A 25,938-nucleotide genomic window follows, 5' to 3' on the forward strand; every position below is an offset into this window, starting at 1 on the left:
CTTTTGGTTTAGGCGCGAAAAAACATTTATTACACATACATCAAATGTATATGCATACGTGTGCGTAGTTCATTTGCTGATAAGAGACGTAACGCCTAGAAGCAGAGCAGAGAACTGATTCGCTTGTCGCTCTTATCAACACAAAAACTGGCAGCAGCGTGGTTTGTTATTGTTGTTCCACTTTATTTAGCACTATCGCTTAGTAATTGAAATTAACAACGAAAAAAAATCAAAATAAAACAAAGCGAACAAAATGCCTGAGAGCTGAGTAAGTGGACGCCCCGAAAATGGTAAGAAAATCTGAATGGAGCGGATCGGATCGAAAATACGTACTACTGTTTTTAGTGAGTGAGGGTCCAGTGTTTCACATTGTTTGCTTTAGTATTTGTGACTAGATCCACACTCATTAAAAACGGTAGTTCATTCTGCATGAAAAATTTAAAAGTAATCAAACCTTGAGTAACACTCGTCAATTCCCTTGACATGCCTCTAGGCACTCTATTCTTAAAAGATAGTAATTGGTTTGTCTAACGGAAGTGCAAAACTTGGATTCCTTACTGTTACATTAGAGCGTCTGATAAATACTAAGCAATCTTTAGATTGCTCTAATAGGCACACCCACTTCCGTCTTCCTAAATGAATATCAAAACATGTTTTCCCTCAAGTTGCAGTTTCAAAGATAGTGTCGATGGAATTTTGTGAAGAGAGTATGACGCAGTCGCTTGCACCCGATCGTGACGTTTTTATTTATTCTCAATGTTTTTGGGTTTTCGAACAAGGTAATTAGTCAACTCTACGCTCACGCACACGCATAAAGAAAGTCAACCGAACAGAACGAAATGAATTGTGTTCTAGCAGCTGTAACAATAAATGTTAAAGAGAGAAAACGAGTCAGAGAGAGAGAGAGAGAAAGAGTAAGTCAGAGAAGGGTGCAAACAATGCAGATTTCTTTCCCAAGGGTTTTTTCTGAAACTTAATTATACGCACTAAATTAACGCTAATGTGTATGATTTTCTGAAGAATCAGCTTAAAAAAGAAATAATGCAACAAAAGCACTTTTGTGTTTCTCAAGGCAAACAAAAAATGTTCCGAAATTAAGTGTTGCTTGGTATAAATGGAGAATATTTCAAGTGGGGCTGTGAAATTTGAGTGCTCGCTGCTTGTTAATATTCAAACGAGGGCTACAAATTTCAATTTACACTAATACTTATTAAACGATTTCATTAAAATATATAGATATTTGGTTATAAAATTCAAAATTAAATGTTCTAAAATTAATGCGTTTTAAATTGTAGTGTCAGATCTTATAATATATAACAAATCATTTTATTTTTTTTTTTTGAAAATGTGGCTTTTTGTATTTGTAAAAGAAATGAGTTATTTCTTCAAGTGGCCAAGAGTTCAACACACTTTTGTAGTGCCAGCAGAAGCTAGGGCTCAGATTTCTGACAAACAGCGCCCACTTCACTCTGTCTCTTTCTCGCTCTGTCTGTCTCTCTCTCTCTCACTCACTGTCTATTACTTGAATTTTGCTACCGGAACAAATTGCTAGAATTTCTTGGAAGTTTGTTGTTTCCCTAATGTGTCGCATAGTTTTTAAACTAGAACTTGCTCCCTCGCTCCCCTTTCTCCACATTTCTCTCGTATTCTATATATTAAGTTGACAAATAAACAACTAGTGTCTGAGTAAACAGCAATTTCCGTAGAATTGTGTGGCCTGGAAACTTTTGTGCAGATCGGGCAGAAATTCAAACTGCAACGACGCCACGAATCTTAAACAATCGGACGATACCTTTCTGGGCGGAGTAGGGCATGAGGCGGGTGCAAGAATTATTGTATAAATCAGCAGAAATAGCAATGAGCTGAACTCAAAAAAGACAAAACTAAGAAAAAGCAACTGCAAAATACTCTGCAAACGGAAAAATCAAAGTAGTTTAAGCAAACTCTAGAATTAAAGGAATTTACATTTTGCTAAGCGAAGCTTGTCGGTTAGATATATTCATATAGCATCCAAATAAACACATTCAGATACACGCAGAGCAATTTATATGATGAGAATATTCCTTAATATACACTTCAAACAGCTTTACCTCTCTCTAAGCAATAACCAATATACTCTAAATTACTTTGTGAAATAGGGTATCAAAATAATAAACCTTAATTCGAAGCTTCGAGCTTGATTCATTCATATCGCAGACACACACAGATACAAATGCAAATGTAAATACAATACGCTTGGGATCAAAAAGCAAGCGCCCGATGGCTGAAGTGGGAGAGGGGAATTGGAAGGGGCTGACAGCCAATTGAGCTATGAAACCGATCAAAACGAGCCCCAATTGAAATTGTGTTGCCAGGCACGAGCAAAATGAACGAAGTGATATCCGAAAAGTGACCGAAAAACCAAACCAAGCCCATAAAACTAAGAAAATCACCAAACACCAGAGGCCCAGGAGAAGGTGAATGTTAAGGAGGGGCAGCAGGAGGTACACCAGTCAAATGCCACAGAAAGTCGTGCACTAGCAATAATCATTGCTTGCAGGATGGCATAGGATGGATCAAATGCATGAAAAGAGCCAGCGACCGAGATTGAGGACGGAGGGGCAGTCGTCTCTGCTGCAGCTGCTGCCTGATATTTTTTTGCTCTTCTCTGACTCTATTTTGTCGGCGAACATGGATCTAGTGCACGGTTGTTCATGATTAAGTTCGTGACTAGATTTCATGCTCGTCTATTAAGTTGGGTCAACACACACATACACACGGTGAAAACATTGCCAAGAGGCCATTATAAAGAGAAGAGCCAGGAGCAGCTGCCATCGGGACACGTCAATTAGCCAAACGCATTTGCTTTTGCAATGTGCAAAGACATTAAATACATGATTTGATCATAAGGAACATTTTATGGGAAGTCCATGAATCGATAAGAATGAATCTGCCCCCATTTATGTCATCAGTTGCAACTGCCCAACAAAAAGATTGAAATAGCGAAAAATAGTTTGAAGGGGAAACTTTAATAAATAAAAATAAATTCGGCAATCTAAGTCGGCAATTATGATAAGTTTGGTACTTTTTTTTACATACTCTCCAATATATAAAAAAAAGTTATTTTATGTCTTCAACAGTAAACTAAAAGAAAAGAGAAAACTTTTCCTACCGATAACTTATTATCGACGTAAAAAACGGAGGAAAAAGCAATTAGCTTCCGTTTGGGCTGTGTCTGGCGCATCAATCAGTCGTGCAACACAAATATTTGTATATACGTATACGTACATATACATACATCTAAATGATTATATTACATGATTGACCCGTGACCCACATAATATGACAAGCAGAAGCGCGCACACTCACCCGCAGCAAAAAAAAAATAATAAAGGGAGTTATTGACCTTTTGGCACTGTCAGTTGCAGCCATTTGACCGTCGCAGCAGCAGTAGTCGAAGCCAATGCATGCTGGCTCACACGCCCCCTTTCGCCCGCATCCCGCTGCTGCTGCTTCTGGAGTAGCCTGATTTGTGAGCGTTTTATCTGGTTTATGGCCAAGCGACACGCGATTGGATATCGATTTCAAATTCGAGTTCGAATTCGAATCCGAATTGTAACTGCCACCGCCCGTTGACAAATGCCTCTAGCTAAGCAAATATACGTGAGTCTAGTCTGGCTGCTGCTTCTGTTGTTGTTGTATTTGTCAGCGTGTGAACTTATCGAGGGGGTTGTCGCAGTTGCGCCTGCGGGTTCGCTGTCTGTCGTAATCGCATGCGCCAAACGACAAGCAAAGAAAATAAAAACTAACGTTTTTGTTTAACTATCTTTTGCATGTGGGTTGTGCTGTTTCCCATTAAATGTGTTTTGCATGGAAACAAAACAAAAAACTTTTTTTGAGATCATGAACTATTTCTTTTTTATATTATTAATTACTTAGTTTGAAAGCTATCCGAATACAGCTTGGAATTAATCTTTACTTGTATTCCGTATATAAATACATATACATACACATGCGCATTATATGATAACAATTAATATCATTGGATTTTAGAAATAATACGCCCGCTTGTAATGTCTGCAAGGGCATTAAATCATCGGCCAACCGAAAATAACTGTTCTTTGTTTTTATATTTTTTAGCCAGTGCTGCCAAGCGTCGAAGCTAACAGCGCGTCTAACTGTAACACCTGCCGCATTTAAATTTCTCCAAGTATAATTTCAGTTGCCGTTCGCAAACAAGGCCCGGAACACCTTTCAACCCTGATCGCTATTTCCTTCTTCACGCTACTGAAATGCCAACGCACTGGAAGGCCAATAAAAAAGCCACGTTCATTGTGTTATTTACATATTTTCAAAATGAGAGTGCTGCTATTTGTAGGTACACACACAGAGAGACACGCACGCATACTTTGAGAGTTTCAACCCCAGCGTGAAAGCCAAACGCAGTGAATTGCAACGGCGCAAAATTCAACCTCGAACTTCGTGTCTGCCGCTACCTTCGCCTTGCTTTCCCATTTCCATTTCCATTTCCTCCTTCCATCCACAATCTAGCAGCAGCCACAGCCACAATGAGCTGAAGCTGGCGAAGCCGTCAAACGTTGAAACTAATTGATATAATAGTTAAAATAACAAACTAACGAGAAAGAAGTTGGCTGTAACAGCAGCAGTAGCAACGGCTGCAGCAGCGAAGCCGCAAACAAAGCGAACAAAAAGAGTTACCGAGCTGGTGGCTGCGTTGGCGAAGTGCAAAACCTTTCCAATTTGAAAATAGCTTTGTGCTGTGTTGTGTGCTCGTTCCCACAAACAACAACAACTACGACTGCCATAACCAGAAGGAGAACAACAAGCACTATGCTTGCAATTGCAAGTAGAAAAGGGGCGAGAAGTAAGCCGTCGGTCGATCGCTGCCAGCAAAGAAGATGACAATGCAGCGATTAAAGCAAAGCAGAACAACGCAGCTTGAACTCTGGCCAGCGACGTCTTTACTGGATATGCTGTTCCAGCAGTACGACTACTGCAGTGGCAGTGGCAGTGGCAGCGGCAGCTGGAAAAATGCTTCTTCCAATGCGTGGCATTTCCGTTTGCCCGCGAGGATGATGCTGCAACAAACACTTGTACTATGTTTAGAGACCATACGGCCGGACGAGCCAGAATAGTAATCACATTTATTGAATCTAAATAAAATATGTGTGCAATTTATTGAAGCGTTTTGTCTGTCTTTGATATGTAAACTTAAACGATGCTTACTAAGCGAGAGGAAGTACCTTGGGCATGAATATATGTAGATGATCATGACTGGGTTCATGCTTTGAATAGTCAAAAATGCAGCTGCTGTAGATTAAAGAATTCCAGATAAATGAACAAACAAATTAAAGTTTGCCTTTACTGGTTGATAATTTCAAATAAGGCGATAGTTATCGATGTATCAACCGATTGAATTAAATTAAGTGCTGTAAAGTGACAGCTTGTGAAGCTTTTCAACACTGATTTGAAGCACCGATTCAACCGATAACAGCATACTCGATTTTTTTTTACCGATTGGCAAACTCAAAAGTATATTACGCGCCAAAATCTTTTTGAAAATATTAGTTAATTTCATGGAATAATTAAAGCGAAGCTTAGATATTATTAATGCCTTGCGTTTAATTAACTTAATCTATGATTTAAACAAACACTTGTATATCCGATAATACGTATAAGTATATATATGCGTCTATTCATTTCCATTTTCATTCATGTTTACATTGATGTGTGCTCGACTTCGACTTGAAAGTACAATGTTTTATGTTTTATGTGAATGCGTTGCTTTTGCTCTCACACGTAACATGCAACCAACGTAACGAAGGCGTTGCAAGCGAACACTATAAATTACCTGTGCAATAGCAGACAGGTAAACAACATACGTACGTAAGTACTAATATGTGCGCTTGACTTTAGCTATGTATCTACAACCAGACCATAAACAAGCTGCACACACTACACCAATGCCAATTTTGTTTGGCCAAGTGATCACCGGTTTGCAGACCACCCACCCCCTTGCGAGCCAACTATGTAGCTCAGTTCGGTAATTAAAAGCCCTAAATGATGGCCATGAACTGATCTTGGCTAAAATTCGACTCGGACTGCTGCTGCTGCTCACCTTCGTCTTAGCTTGCTACGCCCAATTCGCTTGCCGTAACTTTTCGCGCATATACGCAATGTGGGTTACGGTTACTGACCCACCTAACGGCGCTGGAGTCGGCTTCGTATTTGTGCCACTGTCAGTTTGTATATTTGGTTTTATGCGTTTGCCTCTCGCACACCAAATCCGTCGGCGTCGCAGTCGCTGTCGCAGCCGCAGTCATCGTCAGCCTCAGCTTCGCTGCTGGCCATTGTTATTATTGCTATTAACACGATTTTGAACAATTTATGTTTCATTTTTTTTTTTTTGTAATACCCATTGCCAATGGCTAAGCACTGGGTAGACCCAACTCTATGTAAGGATCAATGGATTTGTAATTCGAGCAATTTACTTAGACAAATCTGTTTACTTATTATTATTGATGCCATTTTCCTTATCTTTCTGGGCTCTTGCCCAGAATCTCTCTAGTGTATAGTTCGGGTTAATGCTGGCTACAGGGTATCATTGGTTCGGCCTTAGCTAACCGCTGAGGTCTTGTTTTGGTTTCTTTTGTTGGGTACTTAGCGGCCAATGGCCAACTACCGCATTTCGCTGGCGCGCCAGTTTCAATTTCTGATTGCCGCTCGACTCGGACAGATCGCACGAGTCCCGCGTCTGCGTCAGCGTCTGATTGAGCTAACACTTTTGGGTGCACAAGATGTGGACAAGAGCACATGTGCGATGGCTGCTGCTGCTCCTGGCTGTGCACTGTCATGCGGACATGGTTGTGAATGATATATGGAATGCGTTCAGGGGCATCACCAATGACAGCGCCTTGCTGGCGCACATAATACCGGAAATGTATGGAGCGAGCATGCGTCAAGCGAATCCAACCTTCTCATTCAAAATGCCCAATAGCCAGCGCGATGGCTTTGAGCTGTTGACAATGCAGCGATCCGACTTTGCGGAACCAATCTTTCCCAATGTCACAACGATACCACGAGCAGCTGCACTCAAGTCCAATCTGGGCGAATGGCAGCAGCTGGGCCTGCCCGGCTGGACAGGTGAATTGCAGCCTCCGCAGGCATGGCTGGAACAGACACTCAAGTAGGTATCCTCAGTTCGTATATGCATCCACTAAGTTCTTGACTCGCAGGGCGCCAGCGCAGCAGCAGCAGCAGCAGCTGACCTATCCACAGGCAGACATTTTGCTGAACTTGAAGTCCCAACAGCTATATGGACATGTTACAGATATACGTGTTGTAACGCCTAACCTGGCGGAAGCGCAGCGCGAGGATCTGCTGAACGGAGAGAATGTGTATATAGCGCGTGCCAACGATCCCTTTGGTTACTCCATGAAGTGGGCTTTGAGCAATGACACCCAACCGGCCAGTGATCGCGGCAAACGGGATGTGGCCAAGCTCTACTCCATGATCAAGTGCTCCACGAATTGTGATCCATTGATCTACAAGGGCTACGGCTGCTATTGCGGCTTTGGCGGCCATGGAGTGCCCAACGATGGCATCGATCGCTGCTGCCGTCTGCACGACAAGTGCTACGGCCAGAGCAACTGCATCTCCTATCTCGAATACTTTGTGCCCTACGTGTGGAAGTGCTATCGGGGCAAGCCCCTTTGCGCCATCGATCACGGTGAGTGGGGTGGCCCCGATTCCTGTGCGGCTCGCCTGTGCCAATGCGACTTGAGACTCTCGCGCTGCTTGCGTAAGTTTTATTGCCCGACTCGACGAGCCGTTTGCCACTCCTCTCGCTCCCGAAGACTGCAAAATCTGATATTCTTCGATTGACACATCTGGGCTGGACTTGTTACTAGAGGCAATTACTATTTTTAAGACAAACTGTTGTGAGCATAACTTCTGTATATAGCATAAGTCGATTCAAATGATCCTTCCAATTTACGAATTTATAGCAATAAAGCTAGAGTGGCTGTCTCTATAGATAACTAAAGAAACATTTACATAAATTAATTAATTTTTATATTTTATGTTTCGCTTTTAGCTTTATATTCAGATCGACAATTTCCAGATTTAACTTCAAACTTATTTTTGAATCATTTATATCTTAACTTGGAGCTGACGTAAGAACAATCTTGAAATCTGAATCAAAATTTAGGAGTTTATGAACAATTAAATATCTTAAGCTGCCACAATTGCTGCAATTGGCATGACGTACTTAACCAAGAAACTACATTATTAGCCGATTTGATTCACACCTATTAAACATCTAGTTTTCTAAACAATCAGTATTATTATTAAGCTGACACACAATTTAACTAAACTGATCATTTGCAGTGTTTCAACAACATTTTAAAACTTATTTCATTGAAGATTATTATCCATTAAGATAATTTTTTAATATTTTTATATTGTTTTGCATGAGTTAATAAAAATATATATATAGTATTATATATATATATCATTATTATACGTATAAGAGCAGCGGCTATTGTGCGAGTGTAGTATACAAAATTGTTAATGGTTGGCTATTATTTTGTGTGACAGACTTATTGTATAATGTGCTTAAATATTTAGTATTAGACAGATTTTATATAATAGTTGATGAATTATATAATTAATTAATTAGATTGCGGCATTGATTTGCTGCCATGGGAGCAAAGGATTATGCAGGTTTGATAGCACATATCATATTAAGGTCTATTATGAAGTGTAAGTAATAACCTAAGTCTAGTGATGCCTCTGGCTCTTGCGCGAGCCACTGCGCGCTTTGTTGCCAGCTGGCGTGCGCTCCTTTTCTTTTTCCTTTTCCTTCTCCTTCTCCACTTTGCTGCTGTTGCTGCTGGAGGAACTGTTATCGGATGGCGTGTGAGTGATTGTGGCGAAATCTTTGAGCGAGCGACACTCTTGCATGAAGAGAAGCGCCGTCTTGTGCTGTGTGGTATGCGGCTTGTAGACCAGCAGCAGGTTCTGGCACATGAGCAGCACATCTCGCTGTAGTTCGTTAATGCTGCGCAGATGGCCAGAGTCGATGTTGCGCTTGATGGTGGGCAAGTCCATGGGCCGCAGACACAGCTCTGCCTTCCTGTGCGGGTGCTCGTCGTGAAAGGCGCGCCGAAAAGGAGACGCATATTTGCTCTCCTGCAGCGTGCTGTAGATGCTGAGGAAGAGCTTCTTGGAGGCGCCACGCGTTTCCCGACGATCGTCAGTGTGCTCACTGGATGCCGGTGAATTGGGTATGCTATCTATGACAGGAGTTGAAGAGCAGCGTCGACGTGAACTGGATCTGGCTGTGGAATGATCGCTGGCCGTTGTCGTATCATCGTCCACCATGGGACTCTCGGAGCGATCGCGACGCGGCAGCCTACGCAACAGTGGGGCACGTGCAGAAACGGGCGCTGGAGCGGGTGTGCTGGCTAAACCGAAGCCGCTGGATGGCGTCTGTCGCGTGCCAGTGCTGGACTCTGGATCGGGCTTGGCATCAGTTTGCTGCTTGGATTTAGCGTTGCGTATGGGCTCATCCGTCTTACTGCTGTCTGTCAGCGAGGAGGATTCTTCATCCGTATCGTGCACTGCACTGGCCGTCGTTGGTGCAGGCGTCTTCATCTCTGTATTGGGTTCGGCTGTACCTTTGTAGGCCTCCAAGCTGGCTGCCTTGTTGGGTTCCTCTTTAGAGACTAAAATGAAATAACACAATGAAGCTTAAGTGGAAGTCTTATACCTTTTGGATTATACTAACCTTCGTTGCTGGCCTCGACTTGCTCAGTTTTGACTTCTGTCTCCTCCGAAGGAGCACTTTCTTCTGTCTTTTTGCTAGCTTCGGGTGTGTTGGCTTCAATTGCTCCAGGAGATTTGCTAACTACTGTTTCAGATGCCTCCACTGTATCAGCCACCACAGGTGTGGGCACTTCCCGCGCATTCTCCTCACTCGAGCTGCTGGCAATGGTGATGGTTTCATTTAGCTCCTCGGCTATAATTTCTGCATCATCTGTGGCTATGTCTGCGGCTTCGACTGATGGCTGGCTGCGGTCCTTGCTCTCCTGTGATGCTACGGCAGCTAATGGTATATTATCGTTGGAGTCATCGCTGGAACCAATGACCACTTCCTGTGTTTTCGGCTGTGCCGGCGATTGGCTGGACTTGCAACTGGCAGAATCGTTATGATTTAGCGATTCGAGCTTATCATCAAAGTCAGCTACTTCAGCGTTGGCTGGCTCCTCAGCTGGCGAAACAACATTGTCCACATTCTTCAGTATCTCCTCATCAATAACGCTGACAATTTCAATGCCAATGTCATCGATAATATTTTTGCAAAAAGCCTCGATCAGATGCTGTTCTACGGGATCATCAGTGAATATTGCCTCCAGATCTGCTGCAGCTTGTTTGTCACTGGAGCTTGCCTCCGCATCTGCGGACTTTGTTGGCGATTCATTTGGTTTACTAGTAGTTGCTGATGCTCCAGTAGCTAGTTTATTCTTCTCCAGCAGCATGGACAGCGTTGGTGCTGCCTGTGAGGGACTAGGCTCGGTGTTAGCTACCTCCGCTACAGGCGGTCCGCTAATGGGTCGAGTCATAAAGTCTGGATCGTTAGAACTTTTTAATATGACTGCCGGCTGATTGGGTATGGCACTGGCGCCACTTGTCAGTAGCGAAGTAATCGTTGGCGCCGTTGCCGTCGCTCGGGCCACGCCTGCTCCCGCTGAGCTGCCAGTTGGAGATGTGGCGCTGTTGCCACTGCTGCCGCTGGGCGACTTAAGTAGCGATGTTAGCAAAGGAGCGGGTGCCGCCTGCTGCTTGGTGCTGCCCCCAGCTGTGTTGGCGGCTGGAATTACATTTATTGTTAATATATATTACACTCATATAATCCTGACTATTGGGAAACAAACCTGCAATGTCCTCCACATCCATATCGACGGAAGTTGTGTCTGCAGTTAGGTTGGAGCGTCTTCCTGTTCCACTTTCCCTGTTACGCCAACTGCCCGCAATATCCTTCTTCCGTTGCTCACGCTCCCGCATTCGATTCTCGAGCTTCATTTCGTCTATGCGTTTTGTTTCCTGTTCCTTTTCGATTTCCTGCCACATTTGCTGCAGCTGCTGTTCGGTCATCTCATCCGACTGCAAGGCTTCAATTTCTCGCTGCACCTTACTATACAGCTCTTGGTCTCGACGCATCTGGGTTTTAACTTCCAGCAGGCGTTCCTCTGTTAGTCGTCGCAGCAGAATTTCTGTGGGAGTCTCCACGGCCACAGTAGCCGGCGAAGAGAAGCCGCTGCTTTCGTTGGTGCGCTTCTTGCGCTTCGTGGTCTCGACCGTTTCCAGCAAATGGCCATACTGGACGGCACAATTTTTCTGGGAGTACCAATCCGCCGGTCGAGTGTTTGCATTGCCGCAAACTGACTTCAGTGTGCGACTAACTGTTATCCAATTCTGGTCGCCGCTGCACGATACTGCCGAGGCTAGGCATAGTTGCTCGCGTTTGGACCAAGTGTCAAGAGGAATGCGGCTCATTTGTTAATTTTATTTTATATATGAAAGCCGCAAACAAATATTTCACCACCGCTTTGTGTTGATAGAGATGAGCGCTGATAGAGATGAGCAGTATTGACGTAACTGTTACTTCGTCACTATTTATAACTTAGGTATTTTTGGAGAGACAGGAATTAATGAAATGACAGGAATTAAGAAAATTCCAGAAATTATGTTTACAAATCTATAGCAAAATAAATCAGCATATAATTCTATATTTGTTTATCTCAAAAACATTTTCTGTTCGAATTTCACAAAAATTTAAATTATATACGCGCATTTTTCAGTATATTTCTGCTTTATACCTAGGGTCACACAGCATTAACACAACAACAATAAAAACAATCAGCTTACAGATATTTTGTGTACTACATTTGTCGTTTAATTTATTAAAAGGCAAAGGAAACTAAAACCATAATGCAATTATTATCACAAGTAGTGAAAACAAGCCTGCCAAATTATTTGTCCGGCTTGCCGGTGCCCGACAGCGTTGGTGGCTGGTTTAAATTATCATGTGAGTGCCACGCGTGTCTGAACATTGGAATTGTACTAAAGGACGCTCAGAATAAAATTGTGAACTTTAACTAGATTTTTAATTACGTGCCAAATAGCATAAGCTAAAGTGATAAATTGCTCAGTGATTGTCTGCCATGCTTAAGCATGCTTTGTACATATGTCTTAAACATTTACAAAAGCTGCTCACCTGAGCCAACTTATTATGCAACATCTGGGTCAAAATAACGCCATTGTTGAATTTGTTGTTTTGCAAAAAGACGAAAATTTTCAGTGAAAAGCTCATAAAATTTTTATCTGCATCATAGATAAACAGTAGGCAATTATTGATAAGTTTAATTTGTGGAACATAATTCAATTCGCATCGAAAGTTTCCATTCGTCGAGAACTTCTTCAGCCGGCTAAAATTGTATTTTTCACAATTTGCCCTAATTTAAGAGCAATTTCTGAATTAGTGTTTTATCTTCGGTTTTTACTTTTTACAGTTAAAGATTGGCTAGCACTCATTCCACCCACCGCCGTTGTTGTCGGCATTGGCTATGTCACGTATCAAGCCCTTTGCCCTGCAGCAAGGCGTAAGTCCTCCACTGGCCGTTGCAATGATAACATACGCAAGCACGAGGCTAAGGTCGTCGATATGATTGACATTGAAAACATTGCGAATACGGCCGCTTTCTGTCGCTGCTGGAAGACCAAGAACGTGAGTAGAACTGACAATGCCATATTTCTTTTAACTTATGCTACGATCCATTTCTTAGTGGCCCTACTGTGATGGTAGTCATGGCGAGCATAACAAGAACACAGGCGACAATGTCGGACCGGTTGTGATCAAGAGGAAATAATTCTAAACTGGTGACGCGTTTTTCTAGCATTTCCTTATTGATATTCATATGCAGGCAGAAAGAACTGTTCTCAAGTTCGCAATAACAAATTGTTTTAAATTCTATAGATTGTTTTCAACTTATTTTTACCATAAGCAAAATTTGATTGATATAATGAAGCCAATAAAGATTGCCTAAATGAATGTAATTCATAAAACCGAAATTAAGTAAGCTCTTTTTAAGTAATCTGTATTAACAGGCTAGCTGACCAATCGTTATTTCTGTTACTCAATCTGATAAAACTTCTATCGATCACCGAATTGATAATGGTCGGAATTGTAATATGGCTTATTTATGAGGTAGAAATTATCACTAAGTTTGCAGCATTAGATTAGATTCGCAAAAGCTATTTTTAACATTTGATCACATTTAGCCTCCATAAGCAGCATCAACATCGGTCAAATATATACATCGGATCGAGATTATCTATCTATACTGTGCGGTTAAATTGAGACTTCATATCGATGTAGTAGTAGAAAACGCGTATTTATTTTAATTCCCGTATATAAATTATTACCTGGTTGGTCTGTTCGACGTATAATTTTTCTTGCTTGTATTAAACGCAATTACAAAAACAATTCTTTTGTTAACAGAAATGCAGAAGGCTGAAACGATTTGAAATACAAAAGATTTGGCGTGCTGAGCAAACCAGGACATATGTATTTTTAGATGATAATACAGCACGACGTTTCCGACTCACTTATATCTTTACTAATCAGTTGGAACTTAGAAATAGGCATAGTGCTTGCTGCATGCATTTTGAATCTCGATAGAAATATTGCGTTGCAACTTATTTGAAAATCTTGCCCTGGTTGAATTTACGGCCATCCTTATCAGTGCCGGACCATGAGAAGTACTGGGTGACGAGCTTCTTGGTCTCCTCGCTCTTGGGATCCAGTTTCTGCCAGTCATAGACCTCGTAGTCGATCTGCCAGTCGGGAGACAGGGGGAAGGCCAGCTCCTGTCCGCGCCATACCCACACACCTGAGATGGTGCTGTTGTTGTCCTCGCCGAAAAGGCACACTGAGGCGAAGGCCTGCTTACGCATCTTGTCCAAACGCTGGAACATACCAGTGATCAGATTGCAAGACATGAACACCTTGGACAGCTCCTCATTGTATTTGTATGAGCCGAGCCAGATGGAATAGTTTTCGGCGTCGAACTTCTCGAAGAAATAAGGAATGGACTTGGCCTCATCCTCGTTGGAGTAGACGCGCTTGAAATCATCAAAGTTGAAGGTGCCCTTTGGCATGGCATCGAAGGGATCCTTCGATTTGGGTTCAGCGGCTAAAGCCGCATCGGCAGCATCAAGTTCCTCGGGCTCTTCCTTCTTTGCCTCCTTCTTTTCCTTGGGCTTCTTCTCCTCCTTCTGTTTGGCTGGCTGTTGCTGCTTTGTACCGGTCTTAGCCTGGAATTCAGCATACTTCTTGGGATCGAAGACTAGTGCCTGCTCGCACAGCTTGTAATCCTTGAGTACAGCCTGAACCTGTGGCTGGTTCAGAATGGTAACGAACCAACGGTTCAAATTGACATAATCACGGCGCACACTTGGCTCCAGCACATACTGGTATAAGTGCAACAGGCTGGAGAACACAACAATATCAGCCAGAGTAATGCGCTCACCAACGAGGTAGGTGACATCCAACAGCTTCTTGTTCAGTCGCTGCAGTACAACCTCAGCGTCTTGCTTGACATTCGCGTTCTTCTGCTGCGGCATAATGCCAAGCAGAGGGAAAACCCAAGCGCAAGAGACTGGCAAGATTTCGTTGTCAGCAAACGAAGTCCATTGCTGCACCTCAGCCTGTGCGAAGGGGCATTTGCCACCGCGAAGCTGCTCGTTGGCCAAATAGTAGGCAATGGCATTCGACTCGCTTAGATATTTGCCATCAGCGGTCTCAAATGCTGGCACCTAAAAAAAAAAAACATTTTCAAAATTAGCGCAGACTCTTCGCAAATGAAGCGAACATAATGCCACATAGCTGAAAATCACGACTGTCTATGCAACAGCCGGCAGAACCTCACTTCTCAATAATCGCACAAGTTTTCAAGCGAAACTTATGAGTTGGCAAATTTTCACACATGCACAATGCAAATAAGCTTATTTGCGTTAGTAGGTACGACGAGGCACCATCTTAGGTGCTGACGTTGCATAGCCGGCTTTTGAGCTCTTTGTTCCACGCCCAAAGCGATAGATAAGCAACGTCAATCTCTATATATATATATACCTATACTTAAAACCCAGCCTCACCTTGCCGAAGGGGAACTTCTTTAGGAATTCCGCCGATTTATTGGACTCGCCAAACTTGAAGTCCTCGGCCACTTTCACCTTTGCGCCAGAGTACTGGGCCGCGATGAGGGCCTTGTATGCGCGGAAGTTTTCAGGATAAGTGTAAAGCGTCTGCAAATAAACATTTTGTGGTCAACATTTTATATTTATCCTTTACTTCAATCTTTTTTGCACCAGTTGAGCGATAATTTGGTAATTATTAATATAGGATTGCACAATAATTTGCAAATTAGACAGACGCTTTTTTTACTTACTCCAGTCGACATCGTGATTTCTGCCGGAGAGAAAGAAGAAGACACAAGCAGTATTGCCATAGCCTACTACATGTCATGTTATTTGTGGAGTCGATTTCAACGAATAGCAATTCTGTTAAATGAGGAGTGAACATTTTAAGATGGGGAGCAAACTCTGTCTACTATAACGAGTAGCAATACAACGAGTGAACATCATCTGCCATCGAGAGCGGCCGTACGCTTACGGCGCATAAGTTTAACTAATTTCAGTGCCTCAAACCACTTGAAACTATAAATAAAATAAATGTTAATGTGTAAGTGCAGCACCGCTACAATGCCCTGAAGTGCAGCAGTGAAGAAAGTTTTCCTAACCAGGTACAAAACCCGTTGGACAGTCAAACGAATACCGCCGCAGTGAAAAAAAGTGAAAATTAGAGTGTGTGTGGTGTCAGCTTAGCGAGTGCGGGGAGCGTTGCATGCGTACGTATGTGTGTGTATGGTTCTTACGTTGCGCTGCGTTACGTTGCAAGTGAAATTTCATGACATTTGGCAGCGGCAATTGAAATTGTTTATTTTTCTCAAGGCAATGCTACACCGAACATAGCAACCGCCCGCAAATGTTGTTCCCAAAATATGTGAGTCGCATTTTAATACGGAAAACACATAAACACATACGCGCACCCATACATCTACACATTTGCAAAATGAATGTCACAGCATCCAGCAAATTTGCAAATCTTGCTTCTATTATTTTAACTGTTTACTTTGCATTTGTTGTTGTTGTTCAGTGCTGTAATTGTAACTGTGTGTGTTCAACCAGTCTTATTCGTGTCGTCTAAATGTGTAACCTTAGCATTATCATGCGCTCTTTTCCGTCATTTGTATTTGAAGCCTGTGCGACATGTGACCTTCATTCCAGCAACAAAATCAATAGCAATACACACAGTTAACGTTCACATTCATGTTCATGTTCACGTTTACGTTCACTCTTTCTACATTTCATTCGCATTAATATTTGTTTGTTCTTTGCTGCCCTCTGTTTCCGCCCCCATCGATGCTTGGCCCTGGCCTACCTCACCAAAGCCACGCTTCAACCCCGCTTACCAACCTCTGCTGCCCACCTGTCGCCGTCAATTTTCATCAGCAGCCGGCCAAGGCTCTCGCCATGATTTAAACTTTACATAATGAGCCGTGTGCTGGGAGCAATTATTATTTTCAAATTGGAAATCTGCTCAGCCTGGCGGGTGCTCTAAACTGAATATCCGAGCTTGATACAAATGTACCGAAAATAGTTATTTTATTGATTTAATGGTACACCAAATGCATCTGTTTTCTATGATTGGTACCTGAGAATCAAAACTGAACATGGAGAGTAAACCACGCGCATTTCTCAGATTTATGTAAGCCCCCTTGTTTGTCAGTAATTTGGTGAAATGAATCATGAACACCTGTACGTAAGATTAATGGTTGATTATTATACAATTCCTTATCACCTTATCGGACAATTTTGAATAGCTGACGAATCACCCAATCAACACATGCAAACAAAACTTAGTTCGTGCGTGCGATCGCTTACATCTTAATAACATTGCTTGAAAGTCGCACTTAAAATATAATAGTAGTGCTAATCAGTTCCTCTTAGTTAGAGAGAGATGGGAACACTGTCAGCTGTTAGGGCTACAAGAATGGTATGCACAACAGTGTGACCGTCTTATTTAAATTTCAAAATCATTTGCTCAAAATATATATATATATATATATATATATATATATATATATATATATATATATATAATTAAATACTTTCTTACTTTTGTAACTGTTAAATTTTTTTTAATTTATTGTTATTTAAAAATTAATTGTTTTTCCCATATTTTTGCATATGAAGCAATAATTGTTATTAAAACTGTAAACGCATATATTACAACACTGGCATCCCTTGTTTGACAATTGTTAAACACTGATATATCTCTTTAAAAGTTTTCCTATCATTTGTTTTCCTGAAATTTATTGTTGAGTGTATTGTCATATATAGATAATTAGTGTGTGTTAAATACAATATCATAAGCATCCTTGGATCTAATTTCTCACTTTGTAATATTGGCAGGATAATGAAAGATGCACGAATATGAAATATATGAGCTGAAAGAGGAACAAGCACGTCTTCCGCCAAGCAGCAACAGTAACAACACCACCACCAGTAACAGCAACTCAGACAATTATCAACACCCGTACATTTCGTCGAAGTCAGACACTTCAGAGACACCCCAAGCTTCCACGACATCTGCAGCGACTAAATCCGACGAGCCGTCGTCGCCAACGTCAACGTGTTCTGTCATATATCCAGAAGTACAAGAGTACGTAGATCAGGTTGCACAGCCGCAACAAACAGCCCATAAAGATATTGAAGCGGCGCCTAAACGTAAACGGGTTCGACGCGTTTATGTGGCAGAGTTTTCGCGGTGTGCTAGTCTAAGGTCACGACAAACAGCTGCAATAAACCTACCGCCCATACCGGAGAGATCATCAACTCCGCCACCAACAGTACAGTCATCACCGACGCCCACAGAGGCTACAGAGTATCTTAAGTATATAAAGTTAGGTAAGCAGCTGAAGCATATTCACTCAACAAATAATTGCTAAACATGAGATTCAAATTTTGCAGAACATTTCCAACCCGAGTTTTGGAATCGCATTGAGGAGGAGCCCGAACCGAAGCTAACTGGAAAAAAGAGACGCGGAGGGAGTGGAGGTATCACCGGAAGAAATCGCAAACGTCGCCCCAGGATCGAAATCGATTCTAATTTCTCAGCGGAGACAGCAGCGGCCATTGCTGCGGCTCAAATTGAGCTTGATTCGAGTAAACCAGCGTCTCGGGCTTTTCGGAAACGCAAACGCAGCTGCAACATGTCGTTATACGATCGACGGTATCAGACGTCTACTGACGAACAGCGGCGCGTGGCCAATGGTTATACGTCCAGTGGCACTGGCTTGCGTGCTGGTAACTCAGCCGTCTCCGGAGACAGCGACACACCCGAACTGCAGAGTCATCAGTATTATGGTCCAGCCGGTGGCAGCAATTCAAGCGGTGCAAGCTCTAACCCCGGAAGCGGACTAAATGGCAGTGGTGGCACAACATTGAATCATGTCCCAGCTATGGGTACGCTGTGCAACATTGGCAACACATGCTATCTGAATTCGGTGGTGTATACACTACGTTTTGCCCCGCATTTCTTACATAATTTGCATCATCTCATTCACGATTTGAATGTGGTGCAACAGGCAATACAGCGTCAACAGAATGCCAAGTCCGCCTCGCTGGGCCGCAACGTTAGCGGCGGTGGTGCCCAATTGGAGCATGCACGTAGCTGGAGCAGCAAAGACTTAGCCACGACGGACCCGTACAATAGTACCAGTAATGGCAGCAGCATCAACGCCGCCAACAGTGGAAGCAAAAAGTCAACACATCAGTCGGTCAGTGAGAAATTGCACGATCTGTATAACAGTCTGCACGGCAATGAGATGGCCGATTCTAGTGAGCCCTATCATGCGGACACACTGTTGCATGCCATACAGGATGTCAATGCCACATTCGAGGGTAATCAGCAACAGGATGCGCACGAGTTTCTAATGTGTGTGCTGAATTGTATACGCGAAACGAATCAGTCGCTGATAAAGGCCATTGGCGAATGTCCAGAAGTGATTGCGAATGGGTGAGTTGTGTTTGAGGTTGACAAAAATGTGATTAATTGACCAATTGCTGTTCCATTTCTACAGTTACATTGCCAATCCTGATGATGCGGACACAGTCGATTCGATGGAGCGTTCTGATGTGGGCAATCATGCGCTGATGAGCGCCTCCGGCAATGGCTCTATAGCAACTAGTCAAAATCAAACTACCACAACAAAAACGTCATTTTTTTCGCGAAAATCTAAGAGAAAAGATGAAGTGAAGTCCTCAAAGGCGACACGATTGCAGTCACCGCTTAAAGATAATAGTCCAACCACAGCCGGCGGTGGCATGGCAACCTCACATGTCGCCTCCAATAGTCTATTCTATTTAAATACAGTCGATCTCAGCGGTGCCAGCGCTTCGGCGGCTGTTGCTGCTGCTGCTAATACCACAGCATCAGTTGCATCGACCGCACCTGCAAAATATTCCAGTGATGATGAAATCAATACGGCTAGTCTGCTTAAGGATAAAATGCGTCTAGAGGAGCGCATTCGTGAGCTGAACATCAACTTCTTCAGCTCCGATTTTGAAGGCATTGTGGTGCTGACCACCAAATGCTTGAGCTGTGAGACAATTACGCGTCAGAAGCAGGGCATGCTCGATATCTCAGTACCTGTGCCGATTTCGGGTTATGATAATGCCGAATTACAGGAAAAACCCAGCGCCTATATACAGGTTAGTAAAGATACCAGATCAGCTATAGAAAGACTTCATATATAGTTGCAATAATTCATTCCAATTGCATTTTTTACCTAAGTATATCGGACATCTGTTTTACATTTTAAGCGGTCAGTTAAACTGGTTTAGTTTCCATTCATTCATTACTTTTATTCACGCTCAATAGCAATTTATAAATGAGTGCGATGCATTAAAGAATGATTCATTTGTTTAAAGTTGATTTACTTTGTATTTTTGCAGAACTCGTGCATAACGCGGGAATATTTTCGCGGCGATAACAAATACAGCTGTAATCAGTGTACGGGCTACACTGAGGCCATACGCTCCATATCGTATGAGGTGCTGCCCCGTCTATTGGTCATCCAGTTGAATCGGTTTTCGGGCGGCATGGAGAAGGTCAGCACGTATGTGCCCACAACATTTACGTTGCCCTGCTTCTGTGCCAAGTGCTGTGAGCTGAGCGATGCTAACAAGCTGCACGTATATAAGTTGTACAGCGTCATAACGCATGTGGGCGCTACGTTAACAGTGGGTCATTATATAGCATACACATGCTTTTTGGATTTGGCCAGTGATTATGTCAATTGCCCCAAGGATCGGCGGAATGCAACTACCAGCGCGCAGCAACACCCGTCAGCGGCAACAGCAGCTGGCAATGAGAATGCGGCACCGAGCAATAATGGTATTAGCAGCATTGCCAGTATACCTGTTTCAGCGGCCGCTTCGGCGTTAGCCTCATCAGGCACCAGTTTGATAAAGAAAATGAAATTTGGTCGCAGCAAAGCATCCAGTAGCGGCGACATGAGCAAAAATGTTAAGCAAGTGAACGGATTCAACAGCAAGACCATCACCAATGGCATTGGCAAGCTCAGCATGAACACCACCTGTCATGGCGTCAACTGTTGTGCGATGCGCTTGTGCTGCAGCCAACAGGCCAGCGTAGCGGGCAGCAATAGTGCCAGCAACAGTGACTTCAGCGAGGAATCCCTGCAGAATGGCAGCAACAGCAATCTCAGCTATGGCAGCGGCACCAACAGTTGCGCATCGTATCCCACGGGCTATGGCAGCACGGGGCGTGGCGGGGTTAAAGCTAACTTCGCCCAGGGCAACAGCAACGAGCCCATTTGGTATATGTGCGACGATGATAAGATCAAGGCGATGACACAGCGTGAATTTGAGGAGCTGCTCTCGCCGACGCGCAAAATCACAATAACACCATATTTGCTGTTCTATGCACGCTTCGATTTGCAGCCGGCGACGCCACAGAAGCCATGCTCATCATCCACACCTCCACCACAGCAGTCGATGTCATCGGCGTCGTCGTCGGCAGCAGCAGCAACAGCCCAAGGAGCTGTGCCGGCGCAGCAGCTACCGCAGAGCTCCTGGTCAAATGATAACCTGCAAAGTGGCTTGCACAAGATTTGAAAAGTTTTTGCGACGCTGCGCAAGGTCATCAAATGTAAAACAGATGTGCCCTAGAAGTAACAGCAGCATTAAATAAGCAACTATATGAATAGAGCAGCTATGTAGGAACTTACATTCAAATACATTATATAGATATATATATATATATATATATATAGGAAAGATATACAAATACGTCTCTTAGTTTAGGTCACACGAGTGTGGGCATAAGTTGAAGCAGAAGTCTGTTTGTTAAACAATTGTACACGTTTAAGCTCTATCGTTTATCTACATGCATAAAAAGTAACAAAAAAGGAAACTACATTTAATAACTCTTATATACGAAACAACAAATTGTTTAAAACTAAATAACCTTATGACTGAAGCCAGCAAAAAAAAAAACAGAAAAAATAAATGATATATATATTTAAAAATAAAAAAATCCACGCCCAGCCAAACCCTTGTTTCGGGCCTGGGCAACTGTGTAGGTTAGTTGTGGTCCAGTTAAAGCCGTTGGCTAACAAATTCAATTAGTTTGACACATGGCATTTAGAATGTACTTCTCTGCGTTCAGTTCAAGAAGATTTTACATTTACTCACACACTCACATACATATATATATATCTATATACATACACGCTATTTTTTGTTTAGCATACATTAAGTATTGTTGCTTTTACTTGCTATGAAACATATGAAAGGGAATTTTGTCTTGGGAGATTCATTTGTTAAAGAACAATTGTAAGAAATCAAAGCTAAAATTGTAAACACGAATTTAACACGTTACGAACGCTATTTAAATACTTGTTTCGCGCCTCAGTATAACGATAAAACACACGCAAAAAATCTCGATAAGCCGTTTGTAAATTAACATAAAGAAAAGCTCAATTCAATAAGTACTTTAAAGATATGATAATAAATTTTTTGAATATAGTTAATAAATCAGTTTTCCATAAAGAAATAGCCAAAAGGCAGCTTCAAGTGAGACCGACAACTTGTAATTCAAACAGTAGTTAAATATTTTGTTCTACATAAACATTAACACAAATACATATATACGTACATATTAATAAAAATGATTATCAATGCATCTGGACATAGTAATAGATATATATATATATAAACATATTGGCCCAAGCATACATATATCAAGTGTTAAATAGTTGTTACAATTAAATGCAAACCAATAAAGAAGCCTTTTCTTTTTGGGCGAATTGAATTGAATTAACAACAGCAGCAGCAGCAGCAACAGGCAAATAAAGAAGAACACAAAAGTGCATAAAATTGAAAGTCAATCAGAGAATTGTTATAAATGTAATAAAAAAAGTTTATACTCATGTTTTTCATAGGACGAACTAAAGCATAATAAAGATAGCAACAACACAGACACAACTTCATGTATGTTAACACACACACACACTCACACATACACCTATGCTAATTGTATTAAATAATAATAAAAATTACATTTAATAACAAATACTTGATACAATCTGTTCAGCTCTTTAGTTAAGAGTTTAGTTACATCTTTTCAGGAGCGCTGCTTTAGTGATATTAACATTTACAAACACACACACACATACACATACCCACATATTTATTTAGCATGTAATTGTAATTGTAACTTGTAAGATCTAACAATTCCATTGAAAAAGCAAATCCCTAAAAAATAATTCAAATTTGATTCGAAAGTTTTGTTAAAGAAGCGCCGTTTAATTCCAATTACATTTTGTATTCTGATTATGATTATGATTATGATTATTATTGATTAGCATAACAAAACATGCTTAAATATATGAAATATACAACATACCATACGTACATTGTATATGTGTGTGTGTAACTGAATATTCTGCCCTGCTATCACCATGCCTCACTTCTTACAGTCAACTAATATGCAGGCTCTTTGGAGAGTTGATTAGTTCTAGGAGTTGATTAACTCTGCTTAGTTCCTGCTCATTGAGCTGTTGTCACTATATATAATAGGAGAGTATCTTACGATACGCCAAACTACATTTTAAGTAACATTCTCAGAGGAGCCCGAGGGCCCGTATATTGACTTATATTGATCCACAGAGTTAGAAACTGTAAGAAATCAGATTTACGAATCAAAGCTCAAGGCAACTAGGCGAATTGGTCATTGATCATTGATCATAGATCACATGATAATTTTAAAAATTTTTTTATTTAGTTCCTTAAACCTGTCAAATACTAACGATCCCAAAACAGATTTAAAAATAATATTTCTTGGTGTTTTATAATCATTTAAATATGGTTTATTGAAACATTTGAATTTGTGCCATGCTCAATTGCCAGAGTTTTCGATTAGCTGATGAGGGCTAGCATAGGAAATAATTTATTTAAGGATACATGTGGGATATAACACCTCTATTTGTAATGCATTTTAATTGTGCTTTTATTTGTCAATCAGACTCCTTATGGAGACCGAGACCTGTCCGTAGTTGCGGTTCTTCCACTGGACATTGGTGAGCATGGTCTCCAGGGTTTGCTGTATAGCCTGCTCCAGGCCCTTCAGCGAGCTCCTGTGTTCGGTGACAAAATTCCTGAACTCATCGAAGTCGCTCTGCAGGAAGGTCTGCTCCGAGAAAGGCGGCAACAGGCGCGACATGTCTTTGGTAATGGGATTATAGCTGAAGCGCAAAGATAGTAAATATATCTGAGTCGGATGTATAAGAGAGAATGCCTTACAATTTGTAGATGAAATCCACGTTGGTCATGAAGTAGTCCCTGGCCAAATGGAAGCCAATCTCATTGTATGCCACCGCCTGGAAGGCCCACATCGAGTCCTGTTTGCGTATGCCCTGCTTGGGCTCGAAGGTCAGGGCCAGGTAATGCTGCAGCAGCCACACCTCGCGGGTGCAGCCCAACGATGACAGAATCGTACGCTTCTCGGCGGCCACGTTCGAGTTCTTGTAGCGCGTCCACAGGAACTGCCAATCAACATCGTTGCCATGCCGTATGGAGGTGCAGTAGACCGTTTGCCGCAAATTGATTGGCACCGGATTCCGCTTATCCGGTTCCGGTTCGTTGCGCCACGCCTGATAGTAGGCCTGTGCCGTGGGCACACAGTCGGCCACCTGATACTGACACGCCCAGTTGCCCACCATGGTCTTGAGCAGCACCTGGTCCTGTTGCTCAATGTCGATGAAGGTGTCATTCAAGCCATTCAGATGCTCATAAATGGGCACGATTAGTTTTTGCAGATAACGCTGTGAATGAATGTGAAAGAGCGATTTAAGGTAATACGAAAAGTGCTCACTTCTTCACATACTCGTTCACGTTGTGTAAAGAGAGTATATTCGGACTAAGGTATCTTGGATGTTAGTTATGCCTCAAGACTTATTTGGGATTGTGGGCTATTGGATAGGAGGTATATTGGCTATAGTTTTAATTCTCTATTGCAGATTTGTAGTTTTAAATATATATATAAATAGTCTCTATAGAGATGATTAAAACTTGTCACATGGGATCTTTAAGAGCTTCAAAAGCATAATGAAAATGGATTACGAACGACTTCTGCTAAGCATCGACTTATAAAATGGATCCAATATTGATAGGCCTTAAGTATACTCGGAAGTTAAGTCTATAACTTGATCAATTTGTTTAGTTTCTGCCGTGAACGAGTATGAGGCAGTCGGTGCTATCCGACTGCACCTAAAACAGAGACTGAGAGAGAGAGAGATACAGAGAGAGACTATGAGTGATAGAAAGAGAGAGAGAGAGAGAGAGAGAGTTCTGCTATAGAAAGGAATTCTAAATGTTTTCCGAAGCTTTGTTATGATCTGATCTAAAATGAACTTACGAAAAAATACAACTTTTAGATTGTGAATTTAGTGTCGGGCCGCATGAGGTTTGCAATTTGAATAGAAATCAGAACGAGAGCTCTGGGTTACGTTGACTTGCATGTAGCAGGATGTAGGCGTATGTGGAGCCATACTCTAACTAGAACTGAACTCACCTTGAAGAACTCAAAGTTGGGCGTTTGCCCGATAATATTCTTGATGCGCTTCAGATTCTCAAAGGCCGACTTCCAGGGCAGATATTCGCGCTCGCGCCTCAAATACTCCAGCAGCTGCATGGCTATGTCATAGTTCTGCTCGCCCGTCCAGGCTAGGTAGAGGGCATCGTCGATTAGCTGGGCCCGATTGATCACGTGAATGCGCTCAAAGTCGCCGTTGATCAGCGTGTCGATCAGCAGCTTCCAGTTGCGTTCATCGTAGTTGACCTTGTACAGCGTCGACATTTGGGTATTGAATAGGATCCACTGGTCCTTGCCGGGCAGCCCACTAATGGTCTTGGGCAGCGCTTCACCGGAGCTGCTGCACTCCATCCATGCCTTGGGACCGGTGTTCGCAAAGTCCTGCTCCGCCTGAGTCGTATAGCTGAGCGGCACCCACCAGCAACCGCCTCGCTGTGCCCGTAAGATCTGAGTGTTGAGCAGATAACGCTCCTGGCTGAGCTTGGCACTGCCAGCTGAATAGTCGCGGGTTATGTTGATAATAGGATAGCTGTGAGAGGTTGAGTCGAGATTCAGAATTTCGAAGCGCGCATTATGATATATGGACACTTACCCCGTTTGCAGTGTCCATGAGTCCATAATGCGCTTGATGT

The 25,938-nt window shown here is 42.3% G+C and overlaps 6 protein-coding genes across 9 annotated transcripts in view; 3 read left to right on the forward strand and 3 right to left on the reverse strand.

The window, feature by feature from the left end:
- The first annotated feature begins 6,810 nt into the window (after window positions 1-6,810).
- Window positions 6,811-7,884, forward strand: LOC111595241. The gene is given in 2 exon segments (XM_030224875.1): window positions 6,811-7,199; window positions 7,261-7,884. Coding segments are annotated over 2 exon segments (963 nt in total). The 5' UTR covers window positions 6,811-6,860.
- Window positions 7,885-8,514: 630 nt separating this feature from the next.
- LOC111595237 (bromodomain-containing protein 8) lies at window positions 8,515-11,725 on the reverse strand. The gene is made up of 3 exons (XM_023308874.2): window positions 10,938-11,725; window positions 9,791-10,873; window positions 8,515-9,728 (listed from the first exon to the last, which is right to left on the reverse strand). Exons 1-3 carry the CDS (start codon window positions 11,557-11,559, stop codon window positions 8,782-8,784), a joined length of 2,652 nt encoding a protein of 883 aa, XP_023164642.2. The 5' UTR covers window positions 11,560-11,725; the 3' UTR covers window positions 8,515-8,781.
- Window positions 11,726-11,872: 147 nt separating this feature from the next.
- LOC111595238 (CDGSH iron-sulfur domain-containing protein 2 homolog) lies at window positions 11,873-13,128 on the forward strand. The gene is made up of 3 exons (XM_023308875.2): window positions 11,873-12,091; window positions 12,576-12,790; window positions 12,849-13,128. The coding sequence occupies exons 1-3, from the start codon at window positions 11,995-11,997 to the stop codon at window positions 12,930-12,932; spliced, it is 396 nt and encodes a 131-aa protein (XP_023164643.1). The 5' UTR covers window positions 11,873-11,994; the 3' UTR covers window positions 12,933-13,128.
- Window positions 13,129-13,438: 310 nt separating this feature from the next.
- Window positions 13,439-15,602, reverse strand: LOC111595230 (elongation factor 1-gamma). Its single transcript, XM_023308866.2, has 3 exons — window positions 15,513-15,602; window positions 15,220-15,369; window positions 13,439-14,880 (listed from the first exon to the last, which is right to left on the reverse strand). Exons 1-3 carry the CDS (start codon window positions 15,570-15,572, stop codon window positions 13,762-13,764), a joined length of 1,329 nt encoding a protein of 442 aa, XP_023164634.1. The 5' UTR covers window positions 15,573-15,602; the 3' UTR covers window positions 13,439-13,761.
- Window positions 15,603-15,668: 66 nt separating this feature from the next.
- LOC111595229 (ubiquitin carboxyl-terminal hydrolase 1) lies at window positions 15,669-21,467 on the forward strand. 4 transcript variants are annotated; one of them, XM_023308860.2, is made up of 5 exons: window positions 15,669-16,126; window positions 17,599-18,093; window positions 18,157-19,204; window positions 19,269-19,899; window positions 20,143-21,467. In XM_023308860.2, the coding sequence occupies exons 2-5, from the start codon at window positions 17,610-17,612 to the stop codon at window positions 21,325-21,327; spliced, it is 3,348 nt and encodes a 1,115-aa protein (XP_023164628.2). In that variant the 5' UTR covers window positions 15,669-16,126; window positions 17,599-17,609; the 3' UTR covers window positions 21,328-21,467. The 4 variants fall into 4 exon arrangements, with proteins under 4 accessions (XP_023164628.2, XP_023164629.2, XP_023164630.2 ...); XM_023308861.2 differs by having other exon boundaries at window positions 15,669-15,866; XM_023308862.2 differs by lacking the exon at window positions 15,669-16,126 and adding an exon at window positions 16,808-16,891.
- A 2,090-nt stretch (window positions 21,468-23,557) lies between these two features.
- Window positions 23,558-25,938, reverse strand: part of LOC111595233 (aminopeptidase N-like) — a 13,525-nt gene continuing 11,144 nt past the window's right edge. The window contains exons 4-7 of the mRNA XM_023308869.2: window positions 25,899-25,938; window positions 25,286-25,835; window positions 24,016-24,536; window positions 23,558-23,957 (exon numbers count right to left, since the gene is read on the reverse strand). The exon at window positions 25,899-25,938 is cut by the window's right edge and continues 818 nt beyond it. Coding sequence (XP_023164637.2) covers window positions 23,723-23,957; window positions 24,016-24,536; window positions 25,286-25,835; window positions 25,899-25,938 — 1,346 coding nt within the window. The 3' untranslated portion in view covers window positions 23,558-23,722. The remainder of the gene's footprint in view (window positions 23,958-24,015; window positions 24,537-25,285; window positions 25,836-25,898) is intronic.

The sequence above is a fragment of the Drosophila hydei genome, unplaced genomic scaffold, assembly GCF_003285905.1.
Source record: "Drosophila hydei strain 15085-1641.00,03,60 unplaced genomic scaffold, DhydRS2 tig00008119-arrow-pilon, whole genome shotgun sequence".
NCBI lineage: Eukaryota > Metazoa > Arthropoda > Insecta > Diptera > Drosophilidae > Drosophila > Drosophila hydei.

Bases quoted from the DNA above. Each gene is read 5' to 3' on its own strand.
- LOC111595237 (XM_023308874.2), bottom strand. From the start codon at position 11,559: ATGAGCCGCATTCCTCTTGACACTTGGTCCAAACGCGAGCAACTATGC. The intron at 10,874-10,937 runs GTTTGTTTCCCA...ATGTAATTCCAG, and splicing joins GGATGTGGAGGACATTGCAG to CCGCCAACACAGCTGGGGGC. The intron at 9,729-9,790 runs GTTAGTATAATC...ATTTCATTTTAG, and splicing joins AGTCGAGGCCAGCAACGAAG to TCTCTAAAGAGGAACCCAAC.
- LOC111595229 (XM_023308860.2), top strand. From the start codon at position 17,610: ATGCACGAATATGAAATATATGAGCTGAAAGAGGAACAAGCACGTCTT. The intron at 19,205-19,268 runs GTGAGTTGTGTT...CCATTTCTACAG, and splicing joins CCAGAAGTGATTGCGAATGG to TTACATTGCCAATCCTGATG. The intron at 19,900-20,142 runs GTTAGTAAAGAT...GTATTTTTGCAG, and splicing joins AACCCAGCGCCTATATACAG to AACTCGTGCATAACGCGGGA.
- LOC111595230 (XM_023308866.2), bottom strand. From the start codon at position 15,572: ATGGCAATACTGCTTGTGTCTTCTTCTTTCTCTCCGGCAGAAATCACG. The intron at 15,370-15,512 runs GTAAGTAAAAAA...GTTTATTTGCAG, and splicing joins AAATCACGATGTCGACTGGA to ACGCTTTACACTTATCCTGA. The intron at 14,881-15,219 runs GTGAGGCTGGGT...TTTTTTTTTTAG, and splicing joins AGAAGTTCCCCTTCGGCAAG to GTGCCAGCATTTGAGACCGC.
- LOC111595238 (XM_023308875.2), top strand. From the start codon at position 11,995: ATGCAATTATTATCACAAGTAGTGAAAACAAGCCTGCCAAATTATTTG. The intron at 12,092-12,575 runs GTGAGTGCCACG...TACTTTTTACAG, and splicing joins TGGCTGGTTTAAATTATCAT to TTAAAGATTGGCTAGCACTC. The intron at 12,791-12,848 runs GTGAGTAGAACT...TCCATTTCTTAG, and splicing joins GCTGCTGGAAGACCAAGAAC to TGGCCCTACTGTGATGGTAG.